We start from the raw sequence: 27,678 nt of genomic DNA, 5'->3' as shown, positions 1-27,678 counted from the left end.
GCAGCAGGCTGAGGGCAGGCATCATTGGGATGGGCATTTGGCAGCATCTACCTGTGTAAGATATGCATCTACAGTGCGTTTCATAAGCATTCGACAGGGTATATTTATACCAAAACAAACTTAATTTCAGAACTAAACTCATACTCAAACTATAACTTATCTCGTCTTTAGTACAAAAGAACGATTGTCGATAATGATAACCAAACCCGATATTAGCTTGATAAAAGCTTCCATAATAGAGCTCGATAAAATAATCGATAGCTCGCCTTGAAGTTCGATATTGCTGCAGTCGACAATTGACTAATTGCGATAACTTTCGTTCTTATTTAATAACAGATATTTCATTGATAAATCTTATTTGAGGTAATAGCCTTTTCCAACAATGGTCAACATTTCATCACAAGAGATCGATTGTACCCACCCAAAGCCACCTTATAGCCCCTTGCCAGACTGTACTTTTAAGCCATTTAACTTTGTTGCTCTAACAGTGCGATCCCCAAGTTGAAAATTTCGTTAAGCTGCTAAGAAGATTTTGAAGTGCATGCACAACTCGAATAACTCAATTAGTAAGGCCTTTTGTTATACTATGTTACGAGAAGTACTTAGTTTCTGTTGTTGTTGCCACTGCCACAGCCACTGCCACACTTTTTGCTGCTGCTGTGCATTGACTCGAAGCGCAATTTTCACGCTTCTGTGACTGGGCCAAGCCCCAAAAACGAAAGCGAAAACGTAAACGAAAAACGGTTGAAGAAAAGTGAAAATGAAAATGAAAAGAAAATATGCAAGTAAGCTAGCAAATAGAGGAGGCGGCGGCGATGCACCCAGTTAATTGGAACAAAAGCCAACAAGTAACTGCAATTGGAAGTGCACTTGCAATGAAAGTGAAACGTTAGACTCCAACTTTGAAAATACCCAATACCCAATGCCCCCAATACTGCACTATCAAAGGCAATCCCATACTGCTACACTGAGAAATCAGTTTTGAAAATAATATATGCTCTCGATTGATACAAAATATCCAACAAATGGAATAGGTGCAGCCTTTGATCTTCCTGATATTTCCATTTATAGAGTTTTATTGGGACCTTGTCGAAGATTGTTAGCCTCCGAATCCAGGGTAAAAGTACAGCCCAACCAATCGAGGGATCCTCTATAGATTCTTTGCTATAATCATATTGGCATTTTAGGACAGTATCCGATGACATTTTGTTGGTCTGCTTTGAATATTTTCCCCCAGTGCAGCTTTCTCCACCTACCACGTGTGTTCCTCCTTTGTTTTTTTGTCAACAGCTCAATGTAAATTTGTTTAGCTTTTGCACTTTGTCCACCTGTGCGTGGCTCAACCCCAGCCCTACGCTCGGCCGCACCCAGTTCTGGCTAATGTGTCCCTAATTAGTTGCCACAAAACACCTTTGTGGTGATGGAACCAACTCCCCCCAGCCCTTAAGCCCAAGGGGTTTAAAAAATGAGCCACAATTTTCACCAGCATTGCGGACATTTGTCAACTAATTTGCCAGATGAGTAAGTCGAGGGGCAAAACACTTGAGAGTCAATGCCTAAGGAAAGGGTCAATCATAATAATTAATATTCTTTCATTACTCATTCGTTTTCAATTGAATAATGAGTGGCTATGTATTCGGTGCATATGTACTGTAAAGTAACGGACACATTCGTGCAAATATCGACATAAATTGCCACGATTCGATACTTTTTACGATGAAATCTCTGCGATCGTAGTTGTAGTGCCTAATAATTTCCTAGTGAATACTTATTCAAATCTTAAAGCTCAAATAAATAAGTATATAAATTTACTCAACAGCAAGATATTTCCTTCTATATTTCTTAGAGTTTACAACTTTATTAAACGATGGTCAACGATGAGGGAGGCGAGACAGAGAATACCAAACTGTTGGGGTATGACTTCTATCGCCGTACTCTGGGATCCCCGCGGTATGTGGTGGCGCCCATGGTGGACCAAAGCGAGCTGGCCTGGCGCATGCTCTGCCGTCGCTATGGAGCCGAACTCTGCTACTCGCCCATGTACCATGCCAATTTGTTCGCCCACGATCCCAAGTATCGCAAGGATGCACTGCAAACGTGTCCAGAGGATAGGCCGCTGATCATTCAGTTTTGCGGGAATGATGCTCAACAGATACTGGATGCTGCGCTGTTGGCGCAGGATCATTGCGATGCTGTGGACATAAATCTGGGGTGTCCACAGGCAATCGCCAAGAGGGGACACTATGGCTCATTTCTGCAGGACGAATGGGAGCTGCTGACGGATATTGGTGAGTGGAATTAACTTAAAGGTTTTATATTATAATGAATTCATTTCTCTCTCTTAGTCAGGACGCTGCACGAGAAGCTATCCGTTCCGGTAACCTGCAAAATCCGCATCTTCGAGGATCGAGAGAAAACCTTACGATATGCCAAAATGCTGGAGGCTGCCGGCTGTCAGCTCCTCACCGTTCATGGCCGGACCAGAGAGCAGAAGGGACCCCTGACAGGTGTGGCCGATTGGAGTTACATACAGGAAGTGCGACAGCACCTGAAAATACCGATGTTCGCCAATGGCAATATACTGGGACTGGAGGATGTCCACCGGTGTCTGGACGAGACGGGCGTGGATGGTGTGATGACTGCCGAGGGTAATCTACATAATCCGGCCATCTTTCAAGGCCTAGCACCGCCCGTCTGGCAAGTGGCCAAAGAGTACTTAGAATTTGTGGATCTGTATCCCTGTCCCAGCTCTTATATCAGAGGACACCTCTTCAAGCTCTTCCATCACATGTGAGATTACACAGATAAATGTCTATTTTGTGGCCCTTTAAAGAGAACTTTCCTGACTGTTTATAGCATGAACATACGACAGAATTCAGAGCTTAGGGACACGCTGGCCACTTCGAACCAGTTAGTGCAGTTCCAAGCGGTTGTGGACAAGGTCCAGGCCAAATATGAGCCCTATCATAAGAAGGAAGTAGAGTATGTACCGGAGGAAATGGATGCCACCATTAGTACAGATGTAAGTTAAAAAAGTTAAAGAAAAATCTATAAATTTCATACGTTTTTACCTTGATAGAAGCTCGAGCTTTCACCCTGGCTCTGCCAGCCGTACATACGCGCCTCCCCCGAATCCCATCGTCAGAAAATTGCCGAAAAAGAGCTGGCAGCCATTGATCCGAATCGCACAAAGCGTCAATACTTTGACAAAGATGGCAATGAAATCTCCCGGAAACGCATGAAGAAGCTGCGGAGACGCCAGCGGCGACCCAATAAAACCGAGGACCAGGTCCACCAACGACATGAACGGCGACTGCAATACTGCACAGTATGCGCCAATCCGCAGGGATCAAAGTGTGAATTCAATCTATGCCGCGTGTGCTGCAAGGACAAGTGCTATGGCGAGGACTGCGACTGTCGCGGCCATGGTATACTAATCAAATCGAGACGAGCCAAGGCCAAAAAGTACCAGGAACATTCCCAAATAGAGGAGAACAACGATTCCGGCGTCCGCACTGAGAATCTGGTTTGTGATCCTGTGCCGCCTGTCGTGGCAGGGAATGTTCCCTGATGTTCGTTCGGTTTAAGTGAATTTGTGCAGGAAATGACTATTCTAATTGTTCCTATGTCGACTTATAAAAGAATGTAGATATTTTTGTGTGTTAAATATCGAACTTTAATTGTTACTTACAATGCAAAAGCATTTTCATGGACGGGTCCGCCAAGGCCAATAAATTAAAAGTTTCAAATCACTCTGTTCCGATATTATTTTCTACATTTATTAACTAATTTGAATAACTGAAATATAAGTTCATTATTAATTTGTATTTTGATGTTAAAAGCTGTTAAAATCCAAAAAGAGGTTAATTTTTTCAGTTTTTTCAGCTGTTTATACAAGAAAGATGAAGAAAGTTCTTCCACAAAGCCTTTCTTAGATATTTAACTATCTAAAAAAAAAACCCAGAAAAATGGGACAATCTCGGCTTTCGGTAACCTCAGAATTTATTGTGAGAAGAAAAGTATAAATCGCTTTTGGGTGAATTCCAAACCATTTTTAAAAGACATCAATGTACAAAATTCTAAAATGAATTTTATCGAAATATTTCCACAGTTTTTGCTGAAATCGGCGTTTCAATCGTTGGCGAATCGTTTGGCCTTGGCCAAACTCAACCTTAGCCCTAATTAAGAAATTTTTCACTCTAAATGTACATCATGGAAAAAGTTCTCATGTATTATGCTGGTTAAATTTACGTGGGAGATTCTGAATGTGCACACACTTTGTGTCAAATGATAATATGCGTTTAGACATTTAGTTGGGCTACTCGTCCTCGTAGCTGGGTTTGGCCAGGAGGGGTATGGTAACATCCACCATATTCGGGTAGACTAAAAACTTGTTGACAGTCTCGCACAGCTTGCTCTCAATGACGTTGGTAACAAATGTCCAGTCGACGGACTTGTCGCCCACTTGAGGCTTCGTGGATATCCACAATCGTGGTGGCCCCCGGAAGCACAACCACACCCGATCGGACGGCGGGGGCGGTATGTTGATTGTCCCACGAGCCACCATGCCATTGAGATCAACGCGCAGCGTGATGTTTGCATTCATTCTCTCTATGCGTCGCTGCACGTACGGCAGCTCATTGACATATCGGGATAGTTTTGATCCGGCTTTCCGTTGGACCATCTTGAAGATGCTTTGTGTTTTCCTCGGCGTGTTTTGGGAGCTGAAACAATCGCAGAGAGGATATCAGCGGGAATTCAGCGGGAATTCAGCAGGAATCCAGCATGGAAGAGGGGAACTTACTCAGTCCTGGACGCATTCTCAGTTGTGGCGCCCGTCGGTGGGCTGTCAACTTCGTCGGAGGAGCCACTACTCCCGCCATCGCTGTCGTAGATGGCGGTCGTGCTGTCCATCGGTGTGTCATCGTCCCCCATATACTGAGGTAGATCTCGCTGGGCCGATGCGCTGGGAACGCTTTCGGCTTGCAATGGCGTGGCCTTGGCCTTGGCTCGGATTCGCCGCAAATTGAGCTTGGTGGTCACCGTAATGTGAGCCAGTCCCTCGTAGGTGAGGTCCGCATCCACCCACACACCGCGCTCGTCCAGCATAGGCTGGGAGACTCGATGGCACAGCACGGGCGATCCGCCCATATAGATGTTCGTTATGATCACCTCCTCCATGTAGCTGGGCAACTGTGGGACCAATCACAGCCATAAAAAGGTCTCTACAAATGATTCTTTGACTTTTTTCCACTTACCTTAACGGAGTTGAGCTTCTTCTGCAGAAATTCCTTGATCCTTTCTTGGAGTATCGCGTCATGCAGCATGCTGAAGAGGCACCGCCCCATCAGGACATTGGCCCAGACTACGCTGCCGGAGGGGCCCAGAAACAGGGAATGGTTAACGCCCTTCCATAATTCATGTTCTTGGCGCTTGGCGCGCCGATTCTATGTAGGAATGTTGCTTATTATTTGGTCTTTCGCACATTAAAATGTCAAATAGGCAGAAAATCAAACCAACAAACATACTTTCTTTTTCTCTGAGCCGTTCTCGAGGCGGGATACTTTGGTAACTGGGATCTGGGACTGTCGGCAAGCTTTCTACATGGATCGAAGAGAAAAATAGAAAACTACAAGTGAAAAATCGGAGGGAGAAAAGGAGCCACACCTGGTAGACGGACATGAAACGGACATAATCTGGAGGATTCCTAGACACATCGGAACTCATGATCATTCCCTCGAATGTCTCCTCCTTTGGCGCCTCGGTAAGTAAATCATCCAAGGTTATCTCTTCGATCTCTAAATCGGGCGTCTGCTGACCTTCAGTCACAGTGGTGGCAAACGATACCTCGCCCAAGCTCCGATTATCCATCTGATTATCCTTCGGGACCGCCTATGGTAAGTGCAAGGTACTCGTATATTAACGACCGGGGTCGAGATAAAACACGAAAGCACCTGCTCACCTTGAGTCCACCCATGGCGTCGTCCATGCGGGCTGCTGCCTGCCTGGCGGCGGCCATCTGCAGGTCAGTGTCCTCCACAAAACGTGCCATCGGCACCTGAAGCTCCTGCTCATGGACACGCCCCTTGCTGGCGGCGATGAAGCGGCGATACCAGTCCTCCTTCTCCCGGTCACATCGCGTGAAGAGCAACAGGCGAACCTCATCGCCACAGGGCACCGAGATGTCGTTCAGCTCCACGTCCGCATAGACATTGTTCCGAGATTGTTCAGAGTTCGAGTTCGAGTTCGATTGAATGCGTCTCATGTCTGCGGCAAGATTCTGTTTATCCTGATCCTCAGCGGCTGGCGTGGAGCCCTCGGCAAGGCTTAGTGATGTTCGGGCCTCCTTGGACTCCAGCCTGAGCGTTGAGATCAACAGAGATTCAGTTGACAGACTAGCCGAGGGTGACTTACAGGCGTTCTGGATGGTCAGCTGGATGGGATACTTGCGATTGAAGTAGCTGCAAAAGAAGACAATTAAATATGAGTGTTGAAGAGAGGTCCTTCTCAAGGAGCAAATGTTCACCGCTTCTTGGCCAGGCCTTCGGGCAGTAGCTCAACGCGACAGTCCCTCAGATCATAGGAGCGATGATCGGTGAAAAGGACCTTCTTGGTATCGATGGGCTGCTCGTTCCACATGCAACGCTTCGGTATCCTCGCTTGGGTGCCGGACATATTCAGGATGCAGCCATCCAGTCGCACATAGATTGATCGTGTCAGGTGGAAGGAGAAGGTGTGCGGATCGTAGCTGTCTATCTCGTTCATCCAGCCCGAGTATGTCACAATCGTCCTTTGATCCGCCGACGATGGGATCTCACAGATGGGCATGTCCTCGTAGTTCGGTATCCCGAAGACACCCCTTTCCGGATGGGCGGAGAACATGAAATGATCAAAGACCCAGCGCAGGTGTTTGCCGCAGGAGTCCATTAGAGCCTTGAACAGCATTGTGGCGAAGACACCGCGTAGGAAGTCCTGCATCGGCAGGATCATCAGCACCACCATGGAGGCCCCCAGCGCTATGGGCGTGGCAATGGATGACACCGTTCCGCGATGACTACGCCATCCAGTTAAGCTGATAGAGCTTCCTCTGGAAAATAAGCTGAACCGCGACTTGGATTGTGGCCTATCGGGAGGCCTTTCATCAAAGGACACGCGTGTATCGACCCCATCTCCCTTCCTCCCGCCATTCCTATCATCCGTAGGCGCCTGCTCCAAATCTGGCCGCACGACCGGCAAACCTGCTCGGTTGATCGACATGGGTATCATGTCCTCGAGCACCTCAACTCTAGCCTCAATCTCCATATCCTTGCGGGCCTTGCCCCGGTGCTTTGCCTTGCCACTGGCAATGGTAATCTCCATGGAGGAGGTGGAGGCATTCTGCCTGGCCTCTGCTGCCTGCTGGCTGGTCGATGGCTCACTGTCCGCATCGAGCACGTTGCGTCTTCGCAGAAAGCCGCTACGAAACGAACAGGACGGCGCACTGGGACTGGGGCTGATGTTCTTCCTGTTCATGGCTGCCGCCTGATGATTGGCCTTCTCGTTGGACTTGTGGATGTGGGCCACCGCCGAGCCTCCGAATCCGACTCAACTGCTGATGCCGGCGGCATCAAATTTCAATTAAAAAATTTGAAATGTTTGTATTTTATTTTTTAAATGGTTTACTTTGATGGCATCTAGGTGAAAGCAGTGCAAAAGTTATCTCTCTATTATATAATCAAGTTTGGATCATCGACCGGCAGGGATTCAGACCCGGATTGCAGCATGAGCGTGCAGGTGAAAAGACCACCGGATGAACATGGACAGGGTGGGCGCATAGACATCAGCATGGTGCGATCTGCGTCCAGGGGATTTGGGTATGCTCTCCGTGCTGTTCATCAGAATGCGATCCACCTCACGCAATGTCAGCGATTCCAGGACCTTGCGCCCCTGTTTATGCCGTTGTCCGTCTGGTTGATCGGAGTGGTAGTGAGGCTCAGCTTCTGATTGGATTGGCTGATTGTGGATTGAAGAAAGTTGAGATTGCTAAAGTCTGCCGAGGTGATCACGATGGAAGACGGCGGCGATGTGTCCTGCAGGAAGTGACTAGACCTCCAATATCCAGTTGCAGCATCGTCGGTGTGCCACTCTCGTTGATTGAAGATGAATGTTGGATCTGCAGAAATACATATGGGATTAGATGGGAAATAGCTTTGGCATGAAAAATTCAAGAGAATTAATTTCTACTCACGAACTGCAGATTCCGTCGCTTGATGCGGGTGAAGGTCTTCGAGTTGTGTTTGTAGGTTTTTTAGGGAAGTAATATAAGGACTACGGACTCCTTTTTTCTTTTCTATAATTATGTGGTTGTGTGTGTCAGTGTATTTGAGAAGTGTTTAAGTAATTAATTAGGATTCTGAACTATGTTATAGATCAAACTCTTTTTCTATTTTGATGACGAGCTTATCGGAATCATCGGAATCATCGGTCAAGTTATCATCATTTTTATCTGGTATCAGGACATCTTGTTGTAGGTGCTCGGATATGAAGTCCTGACCATTTGAATATAAACTTGCACCAGGCCCATTTAAACGATGCATATCCTTTAGTTCTGCAGGCGTGCTCCGAATGATTGGAGACACTGCATTTATTTCCTTGAGTAGTGTATTTCCGCCCAAGCTTTCGCGAATTTTTGATATTCGTGGTGACGTTGCCGTATTGATGTTAATTTGCTCCAGCCCAGAGTGCCCATGGGACTCGTTCAAAGCCTTGTACCGATTAATACACTTATTCTCAATGGCTGGAATTATGCAGAGCATATCGTTTTTTATCAACCAGATGGTTGGTGATTCTTGCCGCTCCAATACAAAGTTGCGCTGGAAGTTACGCAGATCTTGGCCAGTGGAGCTGTATTCCGTAAAGCGGCCAGTAATGGTGAAAATGCGCACGTGAGAAGTGGACATCTGTATATCTACGTTGAGTCCTGGGAGATAGGTTTCCATCTTGGGCAAGCGACCCAGAGCATGGACCACAGCCTTACGACCAACCTGCAGCTTTGCCGAGCGGGCAAAAGCAGATTGTGGGCTCGTGTAATTGCGATTGTAGAGCCTGTAGGCAGAGACCTGCTTCATCGCCTCCGTCACACTCAAGGAGAACGTGGCCAACTCGTGGTAGCATTGCTCCAGCTGGGAGCGTTGATCGGGATGATCGAATAACTGGTAGAAATTATGGATGATGTTATTGACGAAGTTTACGGGTACTGTACCATCGAACAGCTTCAATTTTGGCCGACCCATAGAAACGTTCTCCTTGTTCTGCGATTGGCGACATCTCTCCACGTTCTGGAGTTGGGGAAGAATGGCTAGAATGTCATTTTTTGGATTAGCCACCCCATTGCCCTGTAGGATTAGATTCTTCAAATTCAGATTGGTCAGATACTGTAGTTCGCGTAGATCGCCAATTTTGTTCGAGCTTATATCCAGGCAATCCAAGCCGGCTAACAATCCATTAGGAATCACACTAAATGCCTTCAGCGAGCACAAGTAGTTGTCTCTGAGAACGATCTTAGACACCTGGGGCGTTTCTTTGGATATTAAGCGCAGAACGCCCTCCAAAAACTTGTCCACGTATAAGGGGCAAAAGTGAGGGCTCAGTTCCGGCTTGGCGTGAAAACGCGAGAGGTTGAGAGTGAGAGTGGCGTCGTCGTAGGAGGAATGCAAAGCATCTGTGGCAGCCGCCTCGAATTCTGAAGTAATTACAGCATTCAGCGTGTGCTCGGGTATGCCCTCAATCACGCGTATCTGAATGCTCTGGCAGCTAAAAATCACACTCAATTTTGTCTGCAGCCGCTTCAATCGATTGGCAGTCAAAAGGTTGTCCAACGAAAAGGATCCGAGTGAGCCATTGCGCTTGTAATTGAACAGTTCGAGCGTCTCGGGCGTTACCAGGTATTTGAGGGACACGAAAATGTACGCGTCAGCGACGTTCCCACATCCTGACATTTCCACCGTGGTCCATCTCACGATGGCTTTGCTAGTCGTCCGGTATTGACTGCTAATGCGATCTAGCTTTTCAAGGAGGAGTGAAGCAGTCACGTGTGAAGAGACGGCCATCAGAGCTTCTGTGTACGCGTTCAACATTTTCTTGTCTTGAAAGTTTTTCTTTATGTGGCTCAGGCCGGTATACAGTTGTGCTTTCATTTGCACCCCAAGGCGATCGGCTGATTCATTTATTTTTTCACTGGTTGGGATCTTCATCGTTTGTTTTATTAAATCAAAAAACGTTAATTGCACAGTCAAATTAGCGTCGACAAAAAAAAGCTATATGTGTGTGAACACTAAAATGGAGTCAATGACGTCAATGGCAAATGTCAGAAGGCTTCTAATGCATGGTCACACTTAACAATATGGCGAACGAACCCAATGTAGTTATAGTTTCAAATTTAAAAACCAGATAGGGCGGAAGCAGGCATTGTGAGCGAGGGAAATATATGCTGTAGTTTGTATTTTAATTGGTCTGCTGGCAGAGCAATCTGATTTCGCCCATAGAAAGTCAAAACATTGATTTCAAGATTATTAGACGAAGGCATAGTGCAAACCGTGTGCTTGTTTTGTTTATCTCTTGCTTTACCCAACCTGCAACCCTTGGCAGCACTATATAACTCCCAACAACTAATTTTGGAACAATTCTTCACCAGTTCAAATAAATGGCTTGTTATAAACATCAAGTTTATGGCAAGTATATTATGTTCTTTTCAGAAAATAACAGTTTATAATATTTAATATGTCTAGACTTGCCTAGCCTGAAACTAGTATCAGTTGGTAATTTGGGTCAATCTAATTGTGGTTTACATAACACACATAATGACACGTGGTCATTTTTTTAAATTAAAAAAAGAGAAAGAACACTTCACAGTTAGTTGTATTTTTAGCGGTTTAACTCAAGTGGTTCACCTGTTTAAAAAGAGGGGGGTTAAGTGGGTTAAGTTCGTTCATTCATCATGAACGCAACGTGAGAGTCTACCTTATTTTTCCTTCCATTGTGTAGCAAAAGTGTAGATACCGTGTTGTTGCCATGTAATAAATTTATCAAATGTAAACAGAGAACATTTTTTGCGCCGAATTTTATTTAATTTGTATTAATGCAATGCAACAGAAACCTCAAAAACTAGTTTTGTTCGTAGTGCCAACATTCAATAGCTATTAAATATTATATTTAACATCGAAGTGCACCAATTTTACATGAGCACCAGTTGCACGTGCTTGCGGCATATAACATTAAGAAATGGAACAAACCAAACCATTTTTCGACTTTTGCGTACCATTCAACAAAGATGACAAACAAATGCGGGCCATACTCAACGAATTGGTGGAGTGTGAGTTGATTAGAGTGTGATTGAGTGCGGGAATGCATTAATTGTTATCCAAAACCTCTAGTGGGCTATAAGACGATTGCCATCGACCAGAGCTTCGACCACAGCAAAAAGGATGCCGGTAAACGTGGCTCCGAGATGTTTCCCGCACCACACAGCATCGAGCATTTGCGGAAGGAGTTTGCCGACAAGCTGAGAATTTTGCAGAGGATAACAATTCTCTATGTGGATGTAAATCTGTCGCATGCGATGGTAAGCTATTAATTGTATGCTATTTTTTCCCGTACTAATGTATTATGTCCCGTTTAGAGTGTTTCGTATAATCTGAGAAAGTTCAATCTTATTGCTGGACAGCCCAAAACCGATGCCGCACTGACGGTAAGCGCCCTAGGGTATAAACTCTTGGAACTCTCATTTATTCTCCGTTCTCCAACAGCATTGCTGCACCACATTCACAGGGGACATAATAACCTTCGATCCTGTTGCTGGTTCGAGGCTTTCGGTCAACAGAAAGGCCTACCAGGTGGCCGTTCGTCGTGGCATGTTCTTCGAGATCAAATACGCCCCAGCTATTGCCGACTCCAACAATCGCAAGGACATGATAAAGATGGCCCAGAACTACTCCATCAAGGGCAAGTCAAAAAATATAATTCTCAGCAGTGGAGCAGAGCATGAGTTCCAGCTGCGTGGACCCTACGATGTCGCGAATCTGTAAGTTTCGCCAGATTTGCTTTGGCTTCTAACTTGTATCAATTTATCATTTTAGAGCCTTTATATTTGGTTTGTCGGAGGATCAGGGAAAGAATGCTGTGGATCGTTTCTGTCGGCAAATCTTTTTGCGTGCCGAATCGCGACGTTTGGGCAAAACAATAATGTTTGTTAAGGGAAATGGTCCCATAGTGTTTTCCGACGATGACCAAAGCGGAGCGGAAGATGACGAAATGGATGGGTTAGGCACCGAAATGTCGAAAGACGTTCAAAATGAAGAGCAAACTGAAATAAAACCACCCATTAAAAGACTGAAAGTGGCATAAAACTAACGTAAATGTTTATTAGTTTTCAAATCTAAATGTAAACATTTGCTGTTGAGAGAATGGTCACATTGGAAGCGCCACCAATCACACTGCAAGTAGTGATGGGAGATTTCACTACTCACGTCATTCATCGGGCTAGATCTAGAATTGCCCGCCAGATTCAAAACGCAAAGTTGACAATGGGCGACTTGGTGAGCAAGGACAGGACCATAAATTTGTGTACTTTCCAACATTTTAAATAAAAATCTCAACAACAAAATCGTTATATTTTTACGATTTGCAAGGTCAAAACTGACGCAGCCACGGCTCAGCTCAAGTTATTTAAATAAAGGGGACTGTGGGCTTTTTCGAAACGGTAATTGGCTCTTTTTGCTCTCTTCAAATCGGTTAAGGCTCTCTTTTTCGCTCTCTTCAAATCGGGTATGAATCGGTAGAAATAATGAGTCAAAAGTTGCGGCTACTTTGCATGGACATAGAGCAACATTCTGATACCCTTGGGAAGAGGATATTATAGAATGGAGGAAATGTTTGTCATGTTCGGCTTCAATGTATGCAAAAACTAGTCAGTCTATGTTTTAAAGGTACTCCAACGATATTTTGAATGTAGAGGTCTTCTTACAGAGACCAAGAATTGGTATCGGGATTGAAATATTTATACAGGAATTTTATAAAATGCATGACTACGTCTAAAACATATCAATTTGAGAAATTATTTGGCAATTACGTTTGAAAACAGTTTTTAAAACAGTATCTTCATATCAATTTAACGAAATGGAGTATGCAAAGGCCCATTCTCTGGTTGACCATTGAAGCGACCACACTTTGACTGTATTGGGTTGAACTTTTTTGTATAGACCTTGTTTTAGTCCAAATACAATAAAAGCAAGGACTAACAACTAGCCAATCATGTAGAAAATGAAATTATCAATGGTTTAAAATTATATAGGCAGGTATAAAAGTCTTAGTTAGCCAGCATTATTCAACAGAATATCAAAATTGAGGAATAGGAACGATTGCTCACTTGCTCCTTTTTCTTTGACCTTTTTTGCTAAAACCTTTTTTAGGCGAAATGCCATAAAGCAAGTAATTAAAATAAAACAGTCAAGTAGAAAATATGTTCATTATTTGGATAAAATTATGTGGGCAGCGCTAAAGGCTCAAAATAGCTCGTAATATTCGACGGAATATCAAAAACGAGGAATTTGATAGAACTTGAATTCGTCAGTATATTTAAGGTATATTTTTCAAATGAGACGGTATATTTTGGTATATTTCTGAGGGTCGTACGATATATTTTATCGATATGGGTCACACTGAACAAAACAAAATGGAGGTTCGTGTGGTGCGTTGTCCGACATAGTGCTGCTAGAATTTTGCATTAAACGGTAATTAAAAGTGTAAATGAATTGATGAAATTAACCAGAAAACGCTGATAAAGTTGCCGGCAACCGGATAAGCAAGAAACCCCAACAAAATTGAGCGTATTTTAAGCGAAAAATGCATTTGAAAATCGCACCCGAAAAAGAGACACTTGAAAAGAAAAAAATGTGCAAAGAAGAAGAGAGAGGAGAGCGAAGAGCGAGCACAAGACGACACACAAGCGACGAGAAAAACGGCAAAAGAAATATGTATTTCGCGAGACGGCGACGGCAGAGAAAATCAAAAGCCAATGTCCAATTTTCAATTGTTTTCCCTAGTGCCAAGTGCATTTTGTAAATATGTATGTTTGTGTGTGTTAATTAATTGGCAAAAAAATAATTACAACAATTTCTAAAACAAGACATAAATAATAAAATCTCAATGTGTGAAAGAGAAGTGAAGTCTTGGAAGAGTTTTTTTTTCTTCTGCTGTCTAATTAAAAATGGACCTCTCTGTGCAGCTGTGTGTGTGTGTGTGTTTGTGGATGTGTGAGCTTCATCATGATGTTTGATGTCTTTTGCGGGGGTGTGGTGTGGTGGTGGAGACAAGCAAGCAGCCAACAAAGTTGATTTCTTTCTTCAAGTCTGCTCTTGGTCTCTCTCGAGCCGCACAAATTAGTTGCAGTTGATTTTTCCCGTTTCTTCTTTGTCAAAGAGATTTTGCGTTTGCTCGCCATTTATAATTGCTGCCTTCCTTTTCCCACTCGCACACTCTTCTTCTTTGACTCCCAAAAATGTTGTTGCCTTTTTTCGCGTATCGCGCGTCGCATAAATTTTTGTGTATGTATTGGTCTCCCTTTTTGGCTGTGTGAGTGCTGCTGCAGTATTGCCAACATCGGGAGATGCAGGCACAGAGCACAGCACCATTTGCACCTGTGCAAAAGACAATCTCCCTGTCGTCGTCACCCCTGCAGCCTGCAACTCTACGAAATGATACATTTTCTGCCGTCCCTCTTCTGTGCTTGCTACATAACATATTTTGTTATGGTTGCAGCATCTCCTTGAGTTTGGTTACTGGCTAGCCGAATTGAAGAGTAATTAAAGTCGAACCCTTTTGATACGCTATGTTAATTTGAGCGCAAGAGCAGCACAGCAGGCAGATACATTGCCCCTGCAACGGTATCCTATCCCCATCTCTTCTTCTTACTCTTTAGGCTTCAACCATTTGATTGCTGGCTGCTCTGCCTCTGTCAACTCATCTGTCTGCCTCCCTCTTGCTCATTTTTACCCATACTCTCCAACACTCACACAAACACACGCTCGGACACACGTTTTTCTAGCCGGGCCACTCGCTGGCTGGCCTGGCCTGCCGTGCCGTGCCGTGCCGTGCTATGCTATGGTGCTGTGCCTGCCTGCTCTCTCACACTATAACGCGCAATTGATGAGAGAGCGTAAAATTCATGCGCTTGTCGCTGCTCTCGACGCGACGCGTCTGTTGTGCGTCTCTTCGTCTGGTGAGACGGTGGCGGGCATCCATCGGCTGAAACAATTTTTTGTCATTTGCTTTTCATGACTTCTTTGCGGTCTTTTCCTTTGCTACAACTAAAATGAAGAAAAAGATATATACCAGAGGAGAATAAGAAGAGGAAGAAGCAGCAGAGATTTCCAGTAATATCTATCGATTTCTTTGTTTGGCTGCTGCCGACGATGACGGCGGCGCTGCTCCAACTCTACGTGCGCGTATATCATGTTTAATTGTAATTATCGTGTGTGCGTGTGCATATGTGTGAGTGTGATTGACTGTATGTGAGAGAGGAGAGCAAGAAGCAGCAGCAACAGTCCGCGAATGGCAATCGTTGCGCTTTTGTAGTTTGTGCTTCTTCTACATTCCTCTTTTGTTGGTGCTGTTGTGGTTGTTGTTGTTGTGCTTGGTACAATTGTGCTACAATTATTGTATCTACACTTGAATTAGCAATTGTTGTATTCGTCGTCATTCCTTGTTTCCGTCGTCATCTGTCATTCTCGAACGAGAATCGACTCGCGCGCGCTCTTGTCCGAAAAAAATTGATTGCGTGACCACCAACCAAATGAACTGTAAAACTGCTTGTATGTGAGAGGGAGAGCGTCGAAACGGATTAGCAGCACAGCACCATTACCATTGCCAGCAGAGAACCATAAAAAAGGTGAGTAAATATTTGTTTAACCCTAGAAATTAAGTTGTATTCTGATATAAGGTAGAACCGTGCAAAGGTTACCACGAAACTTTGAGAAATTTACAACAATGGGAAGGCAGAAAATGCTTTTTAGAAAAATAATTATGTATCTTCAAGCCCAAGCAGCAGATACAGGCAGACAGTCGCAGACACACACACAAAGAAACGTACTCTCACAAACAAGAGAAACCCACACACACAAGCAGACGAAATAATTTCAGAACCAGAGGGAGAAGCAGTAATAAAAAAGCGTCACACGCCATACCCTTTCCACTCAACCGCACTTCCCCCCGCCCCTATGACCACTCGTTCACTCATTTTATTGAGAGAGTGGGCAGCCCCCATTATTTGCGGCGAAAAAAAATGAAGAAAAGAAAAAAGCAGCGCCGCCTTACGTGACGTGCAAATGAGAACAACAACAACAACAGCAGCAAACAAGAAGAAGAAAACTGAAGCAAACAATTCATCGAAAGAGAAGACAAACTCACACACAAACACGAAGACAGGGGAAAGAGCGAGAATGAACGGAACAAATGGATGGATGGAAAAGCAGGGGCACCAGGCAAAGCCAAAACCATATCATCCATCCCAAAAAACCGAATCAAAACCGACCAAACAACACAAGGCGCAAAACATATGAACGACGACGACGACCCCACACACAAGCACACACACAGATACAGACAGATGTACAGATACAGACAGCCGCATGCATACCACACAAACAAAAGGCAAAGCCCAAGCAGCGCCACGGATATGCGAATGCGAATAAAATAGCAACAACAACGTAGAGTAAGAGCAAGAGCAGCCGCATCAGCAGAGGAGGAGCAGAAGCAGCAGAGCAGGGCAACCAGCAACAACAACAACAACAACTATGCGGCGAATTTGCACGAATCATGCGAAATCTCCAATACACACATACACAGGCCACACTCCTCACTCATCCGTATAGTATATGCCCCCATCCCATGCATAATACGTGTTTTTTTTTTTTGTACTTGTCGCCGTAATGTTGTTGGTTTGTCGCCGCCGTCTTTTCCATTTCTCGCCGCCCAACTGCCAACCGCCATCCGCCGCCATCATCATCACGGTCTGCGCTTTGCCTTTGAGATTTTTCTTGATTCTCAGCTCTGTCGCTCTCGCCATCTTTTTCGCCGCCTTTGACCACCCAACATCAACAGTAACAACAGCACAATCCTGGAATGAAAGCCTCTTAAAACCAAAGCTAATTTTTTCTGTCCATCTTTTTTTAAAATTTCATTTCGTATATCTGCCACTTTATTCGCATTTTTGTTTGTCGCTTTTTCACTCTCATTCTATACGAAAAGCTGTCGGCATGTTGTCACTGTGTCTCTTCTGTCTCTCGGTTGGAATCCCCCTAACATGGCGCTGACGCTGGCTGCTCTGCCGCCAAAGGCCGGCACACGACCCCTTCCCTCCCCATACTCCTCTCCGTCTGCACCAGTCCAGCCCCTCCCTCGTCCCCCCCTTTGTCTGCGGCAGCAGGCAGCACGTGATATACTCGCTTTGCTTTTGTAATTTTGCTTTTGGCCTTCTCTTTAGCGCACGCTATGCTTTGCTTTCGTATTTTTTGTTGTTTTTTTTCCCTCTTCATACATTCATTTCACTTGTTGGGCTGTTTTTTTTTTCTCTCTCCCTCTCTCTTTCTTGTGTGTTCTGCTTTGTGTGAGCTGTTCGCCGCTCTCTCGGCTTTAGCCGGCACACAGTGCGCTCGTGTTAGTATTCATTCAAGAGAGCCGACTCGACTCTCATTCTTGCTCTCTCTCTCTCACTCTGGCAGTTGTTCTGCTCAAAACGGCTGTTTCTTGAACTTCCATCTCTCTGTTTCTACTGCTTGCCGCCGCCTCTCTGCACATACTCTCAATCCCACAATGACAATGGGCACCTCTATCCGGTTTAGGTCCAGGTGCAAATTTTTATACAACAGTTTTAACTCGATAATCGGGTCAGGACTTGTATCTTGTATAAGGAAGGACGACTGTTTGTGTGCATGTGTGCGTTTTTTAGGTAATTTTTACATATACACCTTTCGTTATTCTAGCGGGAAACATGGCGTCAGTTTTGTCACATTTCGCCTATGCCTATTCCTATCCATGCACGCTTCTGCTTTGCTCTCTTTGGCCACACTGTGACAATTTTGCAACGTCATCATATGCATCCACTGCATGTGTCCACGCATTAGAGATGGGCAGGCGTTTTCTATTGATTTTGTGCTGTGTGTTGCAATATGGCTAGTGCTATAAAGAATTAACGCTTCATTTTTGAACATTTGGCAAACCATCGACAAATGTTTTCGTTTTCTATCACCTTGTTTTCGAAGGTGTTAATGCTAGCTGGCCAAATATGGAATTTTGGATAGTTACTCTAAAACAATCTACTCACTACCACAATTATGAACTCTTGGGATTCCATCTTCTGTTTGATAAGATTTTTCGGAAGCAACAATATCGCTCATTGCTCATCTCTAATGCCAATTGGACATGCCATAAATGTGCCGTTACACATTCAAAAAGCTGCGACGCGACGTGTTTGTAATTTTTTGCCCAGCGAACTTTTGTGTGTCGCTGCTGACTTTCTGTCGCTATTCGCGGGCGTGTTTGTGTGTGTGTGTGTGTGTGTTAGGGGAGTTGGTGCTGGCTCTGCGCTGCGCTCTTTGGCTTTTCCGAAAACTGTGTGTGGCAGCAGCGTCGCGACGCTGCTGTTACTTTACCTATTTTATTACCATTTTTATGTACGTTTCGGTGAGTGTGTGTGTGTGTGCGCGTTGCGCTGCTGCGCCCATCTGTCTCTGCTTTGGCACTGCCTCTACTTCTACTTTTACCTCTGCTCCAGCACCCCTGCACCCGAGAGTCTCTTTGGTTTGCTCTTTGGCTCTTGACGGACTTGCTGCTGCTGCTGTTGGTGTTGCTTTTCTTACAAAAACCAACTGTACTTTTTAGTTACTGTTAGCGGGTCGAGCCAGGGGCCACTTGACTTGATTGTTATTAAAGCATGTACATACCACTGAGCATATGAATTTATGTGTGTATGTACGTCTCTACATATGTACATTCATAATTTGTCATGCATCGTATGTGCACATTTCTACACTCATACAGTGCACCCATGATGTCTTCGTACAGCTGTTTTGATATTCACTTGATGGACATCGAATATTGGAATATTACTTTGTTGTTAAAGTAAAATATTTAACATTTCCCAATTATATATATTCGATTGAAATTATTATTTGTAAATAGTTTTGCATCTAACCTTTGCACATAGACTAAGCTACTAGCGCGAGTAGTCGAAAGCACAATAAAAAATAGGTATTTGCTGGTTGTAAACACACTAAACTCTAACCTCATAATATTAGGGTAAAGACGTTGGAAAACCCAAGCGAAAACCACATCCACTTAAAAAATATAGTATATTCTTCCTGGAAGAAAGTCTACATTTTAAGTATTATCTTTTCGTTGTAACTTATTTAAAAGTCATACAAAAAAAAGAGATTGTATAATTGGCACATTTTGATTTAATTTTTGGTTACAGACTTATTCGTATCTTTTTCAAGTGGCCAAGAAACCTGAATGAAGGAATGCTTTTACGAATACATCAAATGAAACTTATGATTAAACATTTTGCAATAACAATAGCAGCAGCAGTAACAGCCGCAACAGAGAAATAAGATTGAGAGAGACGAGACGAGACAACACAACAGTTCATTCACCTTCTCTTCTCCGTCTTTAGTTAGCTCAAAGATTTTTTTTTTTTATTTTTTTGACAGTTGTGTTTTGTGCTTTGGTTCGTGTTTGTGTTTTTTGGCTTGAGCTTTTTTGGGCTTCTCTTTTGATTCACCTTTGAAATGTAACGAATATTTGACCCACAATAAATGAGAGTGTGGGAGAGGAGTGTCAAATACCAAAGAGAATCCTCTTCTCATACAGTGTTTACATAATTTTTTCGCACGGTATCCACGCAGTCTAGATCAATTTTAATTGAAATACACTTTAGTTTTTGTACAAATTATTGAATCTGTCATCCACGGATTAGGGGAGGAGTAAAGGGCTGCTGCTTAAATTCAGCTTTCCAGTTACATGTCTTGTATCGTTATGTGATCGAGAAGATCCCCAATATACTATCTACCCAGCTACATTTTGATTTGATTTTTGTCTGGCGCTCCGTCCGGCCCCCTCCGAGGTCGTTATCTGGAGAGCTGTCGACACCCGTCTGGACGGACGGACGCCTGCTTCTTGAGTGCACAGGAATTGGTGGATTGTAATTGGATTACCAGCTGTTATGCCGGTGCCGATGGTGGGGTTTGCGAATTGGGAAAACATTTTTACATCACCTTTGGGTTTGGCCCGGACTCCAAAAACTGTGAGAAAATTCGCTCGCTCGCTGGAGCTCCAGATTTCATGGCTCATTAAACGATGTGGCATAAAGAAAAGAAGAAATGTCCGAATGTAGACCCCAACCCGCAGTAGTGTTGTTGTTCGGAGGGTCACACCGAAACGTTGCGTCGCGGCGACATCGTTGTCGTTGCGGCTGCGGCTGCGGCGGCTGTGACTCTCGTTGTCGCCGCTGCCAAAGTTGGACACACAGAAATTTGCCTGTCTATTATCACCTTTAATCGATTTTTCGCTTATTTAAAACAAATGTACAGTTGTGCGCAGACACAGACACAAAAGCCGGTACACCGACACCACCAACGCAGACACATAGAGCACAATGGGAGCAGACACTGGCTATGGCTATGGGCTATGGCTATGGCTATGGCTACACTCGCAATAAGTAAAGTATAATTTCACAATTTTTCAGATGTCTGCTTTGGCTTACACAAACAACACACACACACACACACACACACTATATACATAGTAGAGGCAAACATACAGTAGCGGTCAAGGGAATAGTGAGGGATAGACTTTATCATAATGCATGTTCTTTCAATGCGGATCTCCGAAAGGGTCAGCGGACAGCTACAACATTTATTTGTGTTTTCTTATCTAATCATATTTTGTGAATTATATAAGCAAGATTATCAGCTCTACCTTTAAACAAAATAATGCATATTTGAAATTCTTTAAAAGCGTCACATCTGTTTGTGGCAAATCGTTTTGCTTTAACTATTTAGTTGATCGCTGCTGTAGTCACAAAAAAAACATACACTCTCGTACATATGTATGTATATAAGACTGTATGCATATTACTATTGCTTTTAGTTTATTGTTTTTGCAATTACTTTGCCTGATTTGCTTGTGTAAAAGCGGCGCGGCAATGGCGACGCCACAAAAGAAGAAGCAGCAGCAGAAGAAAGAAAGAGACTGAAGAAGAAGAAAAGTAAAAAAAAAAAATAAGTAAACTCAATGACATGTACCCACACAAACAGAGAAAAACACCGATAGCCATAAACACGCTTTGATAAATATCCAACCCAAGACAAAGGCGTATGCAAAAGGGGGGATGTTACACTTTCAGCGCTTAGATTCCCCCCCGCAGAGGAAGGAAGGCGGTGTGTTTAGGGGTCCAAAGATTGGGCTACCCTAGCAGATTGATGTTTTGTAGGTTCACAAATATTTTCTTTACATATGCAAACATAACTAAAATCCTAATACCCCCTAAACGCCTAAGCCTCTGTAACGACAGTCTATCTCACTCTTTCGCACAGAAATATGTGTTTCGTATGTACCTTTCGACTACTACTAATAATAATGGGGGGAGGGGGGAAAAAGCTGGAAACTAAATAAATAAATAGCTGAATTTGCAAAAGCGAAATGTAATTGATTACACTCAAAGCAGCAGCAGCACCAGCAAAAGAGAGGAGAGGGAAGACAGGGAGGCATAGCGAGAGAGAGAGAGAGAGCGAGCGACAACTGGCTAAATGATTGTCCAATGAGCGCGAGCAACTCATGGGTTTCCAGAGAGAGGGGGGGGGGGGGGGGGCATGGGGATGGAATGGTGGGCTGGGAAACGGGGGAAACGGTGCTAAGCTCTCCGCTTAGCCCCATGGCAGGCGACCGACCGTCCATGCACTCTTCGCATAAGTTTCGCTGATGATATGTTTCTCTCTGTGTCTGAATCTCTGTGTGGCTGAATGAATGGAGATGTGTGCAAATGTGAATGTGTGTATGTGCGGTTCACTGGTTGACTGACTGCGGCGATGCCTCTGTCGCTGCCTCTGCCTTTGCCTTTACCCCTGTCAAAAGACACTCGCACCAAAAAGTATGCGTACACCCTCTAAACAAAGAAAAGTTTTGGGCGTCCATAAATAATACGATATGATTACCAAGGACCCTGTTTCACTATTGCGGTACTTTAATGCTAAAAATATTAATTATGATTCTGTTTACATATTTTGTATACAAGAAAAACAGTATTGCACATCACTGTATTATATTTTAGATTCAATATAAAAACAACATAACTCTCCTACAAACACGCTGCCGTTTTTGCAGGGTGTACGAATACATGTTGTACCCACTGTATGTGCGCACGTATTTATAACAGTACACAAGAGCAGTAGCAGAAGCAGCAGCCAGCAGCAGCAGCAAATTTCGGTTGTGTATGTAACTGCATATCTCTATGTACGAGAGATATGGTTCCTCTCGCTATAGTTGTTGTTGTTGTTGTCTCTATGTCTCTCTGTGTCTATCTCTACTTTCCATTTGCACACACACACTCGCGCCGACACAGACAGAAACACACCATAAAACAGACACCACACCTTTGCCACCCCACACCGCCACACTCCACTAGCTCCTCGAATCTCCTTCTCTTTGCTGGTGGCATTTGCATATCTTTTGGCTCTCGCAGCTTCCCCCGCTCTGCACTCCACACTCCCTACTTCTGCAGCTCCACGCCACACCAACACCCCACCACCCCACCACCCATGAACCAGTCAGTCAACCCACCCGCATTTTTCTTATTTTTTTTGTTTTCTGCCTCCTTCTTCTTCTCCTTCTCGCTCTCGTTTTGTTGCCGTTTTTCTGCTACTTTAGATTTTCGGCTAAAAACGGGCAACGCGCGTCGGAGACAATGCGAGAAAAATCGATAGAGTTGCCATTGTTTTTCTCACTGTCGCCGCATAAGATTTTCTACCCCCACCGAAACCGAAACCGAAACCAAAGCCGAAACCGAAACCAACCCAACACCCAAATCGAAAGCCCAACCCCAACCAAACTCCCAGGCAATATTCATGTCCATTCCCAAAAAGGAAACTACCAAACTCTGTTCGACCATCTACCCTTCTTTTTATTTGCCGGCTCCGCCATTCAGAGTCGTTCAGAAAAACCAGTGAATCATTTAATTATTTTACACTTGATCTTTGTTTTATTTTTTGAAACATTTTGGGTGGGTGGTTCATACTTCACTCATACGAGTATAAAGTATGAACTAGTTCTAGTTCGTCATTATTATTATTTTTTTTGCCTACCTAGCAAATATTTGTTGGTCTCCCCCCACGAACAAATTTTCATTTTAATTTTTGTTTCAATTTATTCGTTATGGATTCTATAAAGGATTTATAGCCATGCAAACGAATAATATCAATCCTCTTACTAATATTTTGGTTCTTATATTTTTATAATCTTTATAATATTATTTGCAACTATTCCATTTCATTACCTTATTCATGGCTATTCCCCAAATATAATTTGGTTGTACTATTTATGTTTTATTTATTTTTTTAAATTTATTAAGTGAACTATAGACCCAAAATCATTTCCCCATCTGCTCAAAAATTTGAGGGGTCAAACTGTACGTTCTATGTGACAATATTCGAAATTCATAAGCGTATAGCTTTTCCCCTTAAAACTTGATGCAACAGCAACAATCGCAACAACAATTCTAGCCTATGTTAAGTACAAAATAGTTGTAAATATTAGCAACAATCTTCGACTTCGGTATGCACAAATATTTATCATTGAAACACGTATTTGTGCTCTGTTTCCATCTGTTTTCCGTCTTCTTCAGTCCATAATCATCATCATAGCCGATGATCTATATTAAAGAAGCAATATTTATCGTTAGATTTAAGTAAAGATTTAAATTTAATACCAAGGGATATTTAATATTTAAGCGCCAATCCGAACGTTTTTTTTTTGAGGCACATTGTCACAAGAGCTTAACTTTTGTGAAATATTATATTTACCATTAGTTCCTACCATATCTGTAGATATTTCTGTCTTAAGCTCATACTAAAATTCGTATTTTCTTCTTATATTTTCAGATTAAACAAACAAATACCTAAGAACTATGCAAATTTCGCTTAAAATACGCTCGCCAAACAAAAAATATGCCTTCTCATCTGATAGATTGCCGTTTAACGTAGACCCATTTATAAACCACATGAATTTTGTACTAATATTAATCGAATGATTATTTTGTTGATTTCCAGCTGTGAGCAAATGTGTTTCACTGCGAATATGTCAAAGGTCGGCCATGAAGTGCGCGAAACAAGAAAATCAAATGACTTTAATAATACTATATGAAAGCAACATCAAGACGTTAAATTGCACATCAGTTGTAATTAAGTTTAGTAGTTAGAAACAAAAGAAATCTATAAACGAATATAATATACATATAAATAGTGAAAGAAAGTGCGACAGAGGAGGCCCCAACAACAATAACAAAACAAACAAAAAAATTATATATATATATTCAGGGGTCCCCGGCAACCCCCCCGAAAACGGAACTTGAACTCGAGCTCGAAACCGAATTCCAGTTCCAGTTGCAGTTCCCCGATTTCCACCTTTTGACAACGGCCACGCGCAGAGAGCAGCATCAAAATTAAGCCAATAGACGACCAAACCTAGAAAAAACGCAGCGTCGCGTCTCCATCGACGCGTAACGGACATTTCTGTGTGCGCTGCGTTTAAAAAATCTGATGGATGGAAATGCACAAAATATGTTTCACGGAAATCATCAAGGGTGAGTTTTTATGATCCTTTTTTATCCTTTTTTTGCTTGTTTTTGGGTAGAATGTCACCCCAAGAGGTTTTCGAAATGGGTTGAATAGTTGAGAAGATAGGGAGGAAGGAGTCTTTATATTTAAAGATTCATTCCATATTTTGCCGCCAATAAAAACATACATATTCATATAGAATTCGTATCACATTTTGATCAGATAATGGTTAAGGATTTTAACAAAGATTATGCAATTACCGAAAGAAAGTGTCGTGCGTTATAGTCTTTGTTTTTGAGTAAATGAAATGTGTTCTGCTTCTATTTTGGAAGTTTTCATTTTCTATTTATCTGTAAAAATAAGCCAGCTTCTCTTTTTAAGATGTTTGGGATTGTTTCATCCTTCGGCGGACAGCGCAGACAGCGATCTCTCTCACTCTTGCCATGAGTAAGGGGAAAAACGTAGACAGAAAAAGAGGAACCAAGACCACTATAACACATATTCTAATGATAATTCTTGCACTTCTGTTATCCTCCTCCCACCTAGTGACTAGAATTGATTAGAATTTTCAAATATTTTATCTGTTTCTGTCTATTTCTCTCTTCTCACACCAATGCCAGCCGTTATATATCGGCAGAGGTGCACAATGGGCGGGGAAGAGTGTGGGGAAGAGATGGAGAAAAAGGGGGAAATAGCGTTTGGAAGGGTCATACTAACTAATAATTCTCCGATCTATACCAGATCGGCCATACTCTTTGATTATGGAATAAAACTTGATTCAGTGTGATATCACAGACTACTGCACATAAAATTGTGTTAGGTTCCTCTTATCGTCTCTGAGAACAAGGCGACAAACAACATGGTCTGACGGACAGACAGAATTCCGTATAGAATTATATATTATAAATATTTTTATAAATGGTTGAAGGGTATTCTGCAAAGAAATTGATAAGCAAACAGAAGGACTTGGTTATGAAATTAGTTAAGGCTAGAACAACCTCTATATCCTATGGTTAACCTATCTCTAATTCACTGTCCTTTTTTCGGTCTTTCCTTCTTTATAGAGATCCCTATTACCGTTACGATGCGGCCGCCGCCGCAGCAGCCGCCGCAGCGGCAAATCCTCGGGCAATGGGCCCACCGGGAGGTTATCCGCCGCGCCACAGAGCTCCACATCCGCTTCAGCAGCAGCCACAATATCCATCGTACCAGCCAACGGCGGAGAATCTGTACGGGCTGGGGGCCGCCGACCAGCATGCGGCGAGCATGGGCGTTGGAGTCGGAATGGGTGATCTAAGTGGATGGGGAGCAGCCCCCTCGGTACCGGGACAGGCGGCAGCGTATCCAGGAGCCGGCCTGGGGGCATATGGACATCCGCAGGCAGCTCCACCGGCGCAGCAGCAGCGTCAGAGCAATGCCAGCGCCTACCGCCAACATATGCCCGCGTACGGACAGCAGGAGCAGCAGAAACTGGCTCCGTACGGAGCCCAGCAGAGCATGATGACGGGCTACGGGAGTCTGGCGCCCCAGCAGCAACAGCAACAACAGCAACCGCCCACGCCACAGCAGCAACAGCAGCAGCAGCAACAACAGCAGCAGCAGCAGAGCCAGCAGCAGGCTCGACTGCCGCAGCACTATCCGCAGGTCCCTGGTCAGCATCCGCTCTATCCCGGCGTGGGAGTGGGCGTGAGTGGCGCACCAACTAGTGCCCTTCAAGCGGGACAACCGGCCGCACCGCAGGCCTACGCCCACAGTCCATACGGCAGTCCGATGCAGCATCAGCCGGGACGGGGTGCTCCACAGCATGTGGGCTACGGACATGCGGGACTCGATCAGGCCTCGGCCTATGGCCAGCATGTGCCGAGCGCAGCGCCACCGGGCCACCATTTGACCGCGCAGCAGCAGCAGGCAGCGCAACAATTGGGGGCCCACCAGCAGCAGCAGCTCCAATCGCAGCAGCAGCAGGCGCAACAACAGCAGCAGCCGAATCATGTGGGTCTGATGCAGCAGCAGCAACAGATCCCAGGAGCCGGTCTGCCGCCGCCACACATGGGAATGCCGCCCAGCTATGGGAGTCACCACCAGCAGCAGCAGCAACAGGTGAACCCCCAGCAGCAACAACAGCAGCAGCAGGCTGCGCCTCCGTACATGTCTTCGAGCAAGCATCAGCAGGCGGCGGCACAGCTCAACTCCTCGCCTCAGTATAGGGCGCCGTTCCCGCAACTCTCGCCACAGATGTCGCCGCGTCCGCCCACCATGTCACCGCATCCACAGATGTCGCCGCGACCCGTGGGCGTGTCGCCAGCGAAGCCACCGCCACAGAGCAGTCAGGGACAACAGCAGCAGCAACAGGTGAACGCCCAGCAGCAGCAGGTGAACACACAGCCCAGCCAGCACAGCATACAGGGAATGGTCGGTCTGCCATCGCCCAGGCCGCAGCCACCGGTCGGTGGGAGCACGGGAGCCAGTTCCAAGGTGCCGCCCAGCGTGGGCGTAGGAGTGGGCGTGCCGCCCAGTGTCGGAGTGGTCCCTGCACCAGTGAACACTCTCCAGGCACTCGAACAAATGGTGATGCCCACCCAGGCGCATGGCCTGCCACCGATGGACTACCCTTCGGCGTACAGGAGTGCCGTTGTGGGTCCCAGGATGCCGGCTTCGCCGTCACCACAGCAGCAGCAGCATCACCAGCAATGGGGTGGCCCCCAGCATATGGCGGCCATGCAGCAGCAGCAGCAACAGGCGCAGGCACAAGCGGCGGCCCAGCAGCAGGCGGCGGCACAGCAGCAGGCGGCGCAACAGGCACAGGCGGCGGCACAGCAGC

General features: G+C 44.6%; 5 protein-coding genes across 5 annotated transcripts in view; 3 read left to right on the top strand and 2 right to left on the bottom strand.

The window, feature by feature from the left end:
* Positions 1 to 3,753, top strand: part of Dus1 (Dihydrouridine synthase 1) — a 29,260-nt gene extending 25,507 nt beyond the window's left edge. The window contains exons 2-5 of the mRNA XM_015180059.2: positions 1,849 to 2,288; positions 2,346 to 2,790; positions 2,857 to 3,022; positions 3,080 to 3,753. Of these exons, the coding sequence (XP_015035545.2) occupies positions 1,868 to 2,288; positions 2,346 to 2,790; positions 2,857 to 3,022; positions 3,080 to 3,571 (1,524 nt within the window). The 5' untranslated portion in view covers positions 1,849 to 1,867 and the 3' untranslated portion in view covers positions 3,572 to 3,753. The remainder of the gene's footprint in view (positions 1 to 1,848; positions 2,289 to 2,345; positions 2,791 to 2,856; positions 3,023 to 3,079) is intronic.
* Positions 3,754 to 4,261: 508 nt separating this feature from the next.
* On the bottom strand, positions 4,262 to 7,557 carry LOC6903558 (testis-expressed protein 2-like). The gene is made up of 7 exons (XM_002132395.3): positions 6,527 to 7,557; positions 5,963 to 6,461; positions 5,668 to 5,892; positions 5,529 to 5,600; positions 5,259 to 5,447; positions 4,805 to 5,193; positions 4,262 to 4,724 (listed from the first exon to the last, which is right to left on the bottom strand). Exons 1-7 carry the CDS (start codon positions 7,510 to 7,512, stop codon positions 4,319 to 4,321), a joined length of 2,766 nt encoding a protein of 921 aa, XP_002132431.2. The 5' UTR covers positions 7,513 to 7,557; the 3' UTR covers positions 4,262 to 4,318.
* Nxf3 (Nuclear export factor 3) lies at positions 7,540 to 10,337 on the bottom strand. Its single transcript, XM_002132396.3, has 2 exons — positions 8,228 to 10,337; positions 7,540 to 8,152 (listed from the first exon to the last, which is right to left on the bottom strand). The coding sequence occupies exon 1, from the start codon at positions 10,230 to 10,232 to the stop codon at positions 8,403 to 8,405; it is 1,830 nt and encodes a 609-aa protein (XP_002132432.3). The 5' UTR covers positions 10,233 to 10,337; the 3' UTR covers positions 7,540 to 8,152; positions 8,228 to 8,402.
* A 679-nt stretch (positions 10,338 to 11,016) lies between these two features.
* Rpp30 (ribonuclease P protein subunit Rpp30) lies at positions 11,017 to 12,640 on the top strand. Its single transcript, XM_001357428.4, has 5 exons — positions 11,017 to 11,350; positions 11,412 to 11,599; positions 11,657 to 11,725; positions 11,784 to 12,058; positions 12,114 to 12,640. Exons 1-5 carry the CDS (start codon positions 11,260 to 11,262, stop codon positions 12,379 to 12,381), a joined length of 891 nt encoding a protein of 296 aa, XP_001357464.2. The 5' UTR covers positions 11,017 to 11,259; the 3' UTR covers positions 12,382 to 12,640.
* A 1,026-nt stretch (positions 12,641 to 13,666) lies between these two features.
* kis (chromodomain helicase DNA binding protein kismet) overlaps positions 13,667 to 27,678 on the top strand; it is a 49,301-nt gene continuing 35,289 nt past the window's right edge. Inside the window, exons 1-3 of the mRNA XM_033379434.1 lie at positions 13,667 to 13,766; positions 24,351 to 24,883; positions 25,922 to 27,596. Of these exons, the coding sequence (XP_033235325.1) occupies positions 24,840 to 24,883; positions 25,922 to 27,596 (1,719 nt within the window). The 5' untranslated portion in view covers positions 13,667 to 13,766; positions 24,351 to 24,839. The remainder of the gene's footprint in view (positions 13,767 to 24,350; positions 24,884 to 25,921; positions 27,597 to 27,678) is intronic.

Source organism: Drosophila pseudoobscura, chromosome 4 (genome assembly GCF_009870125.1).
Source record: "Drosophila pseudoobscura strain MV-25-SWS-2005 chromosome 4, UCI_Dpse_MV25, whole genome shotgun sequence".
NCBI lineage: Eukaryota > Metazoa > Arthropoda > Insecta > Diptera > Drosophilidae > Drosophila > Drosophila pseudoobscura.
The sequence above is the reverse complement of the archived record's forward strand: the minus strand, read 5'-3'. Positions and strand labels throughout refer to the sequence as shown.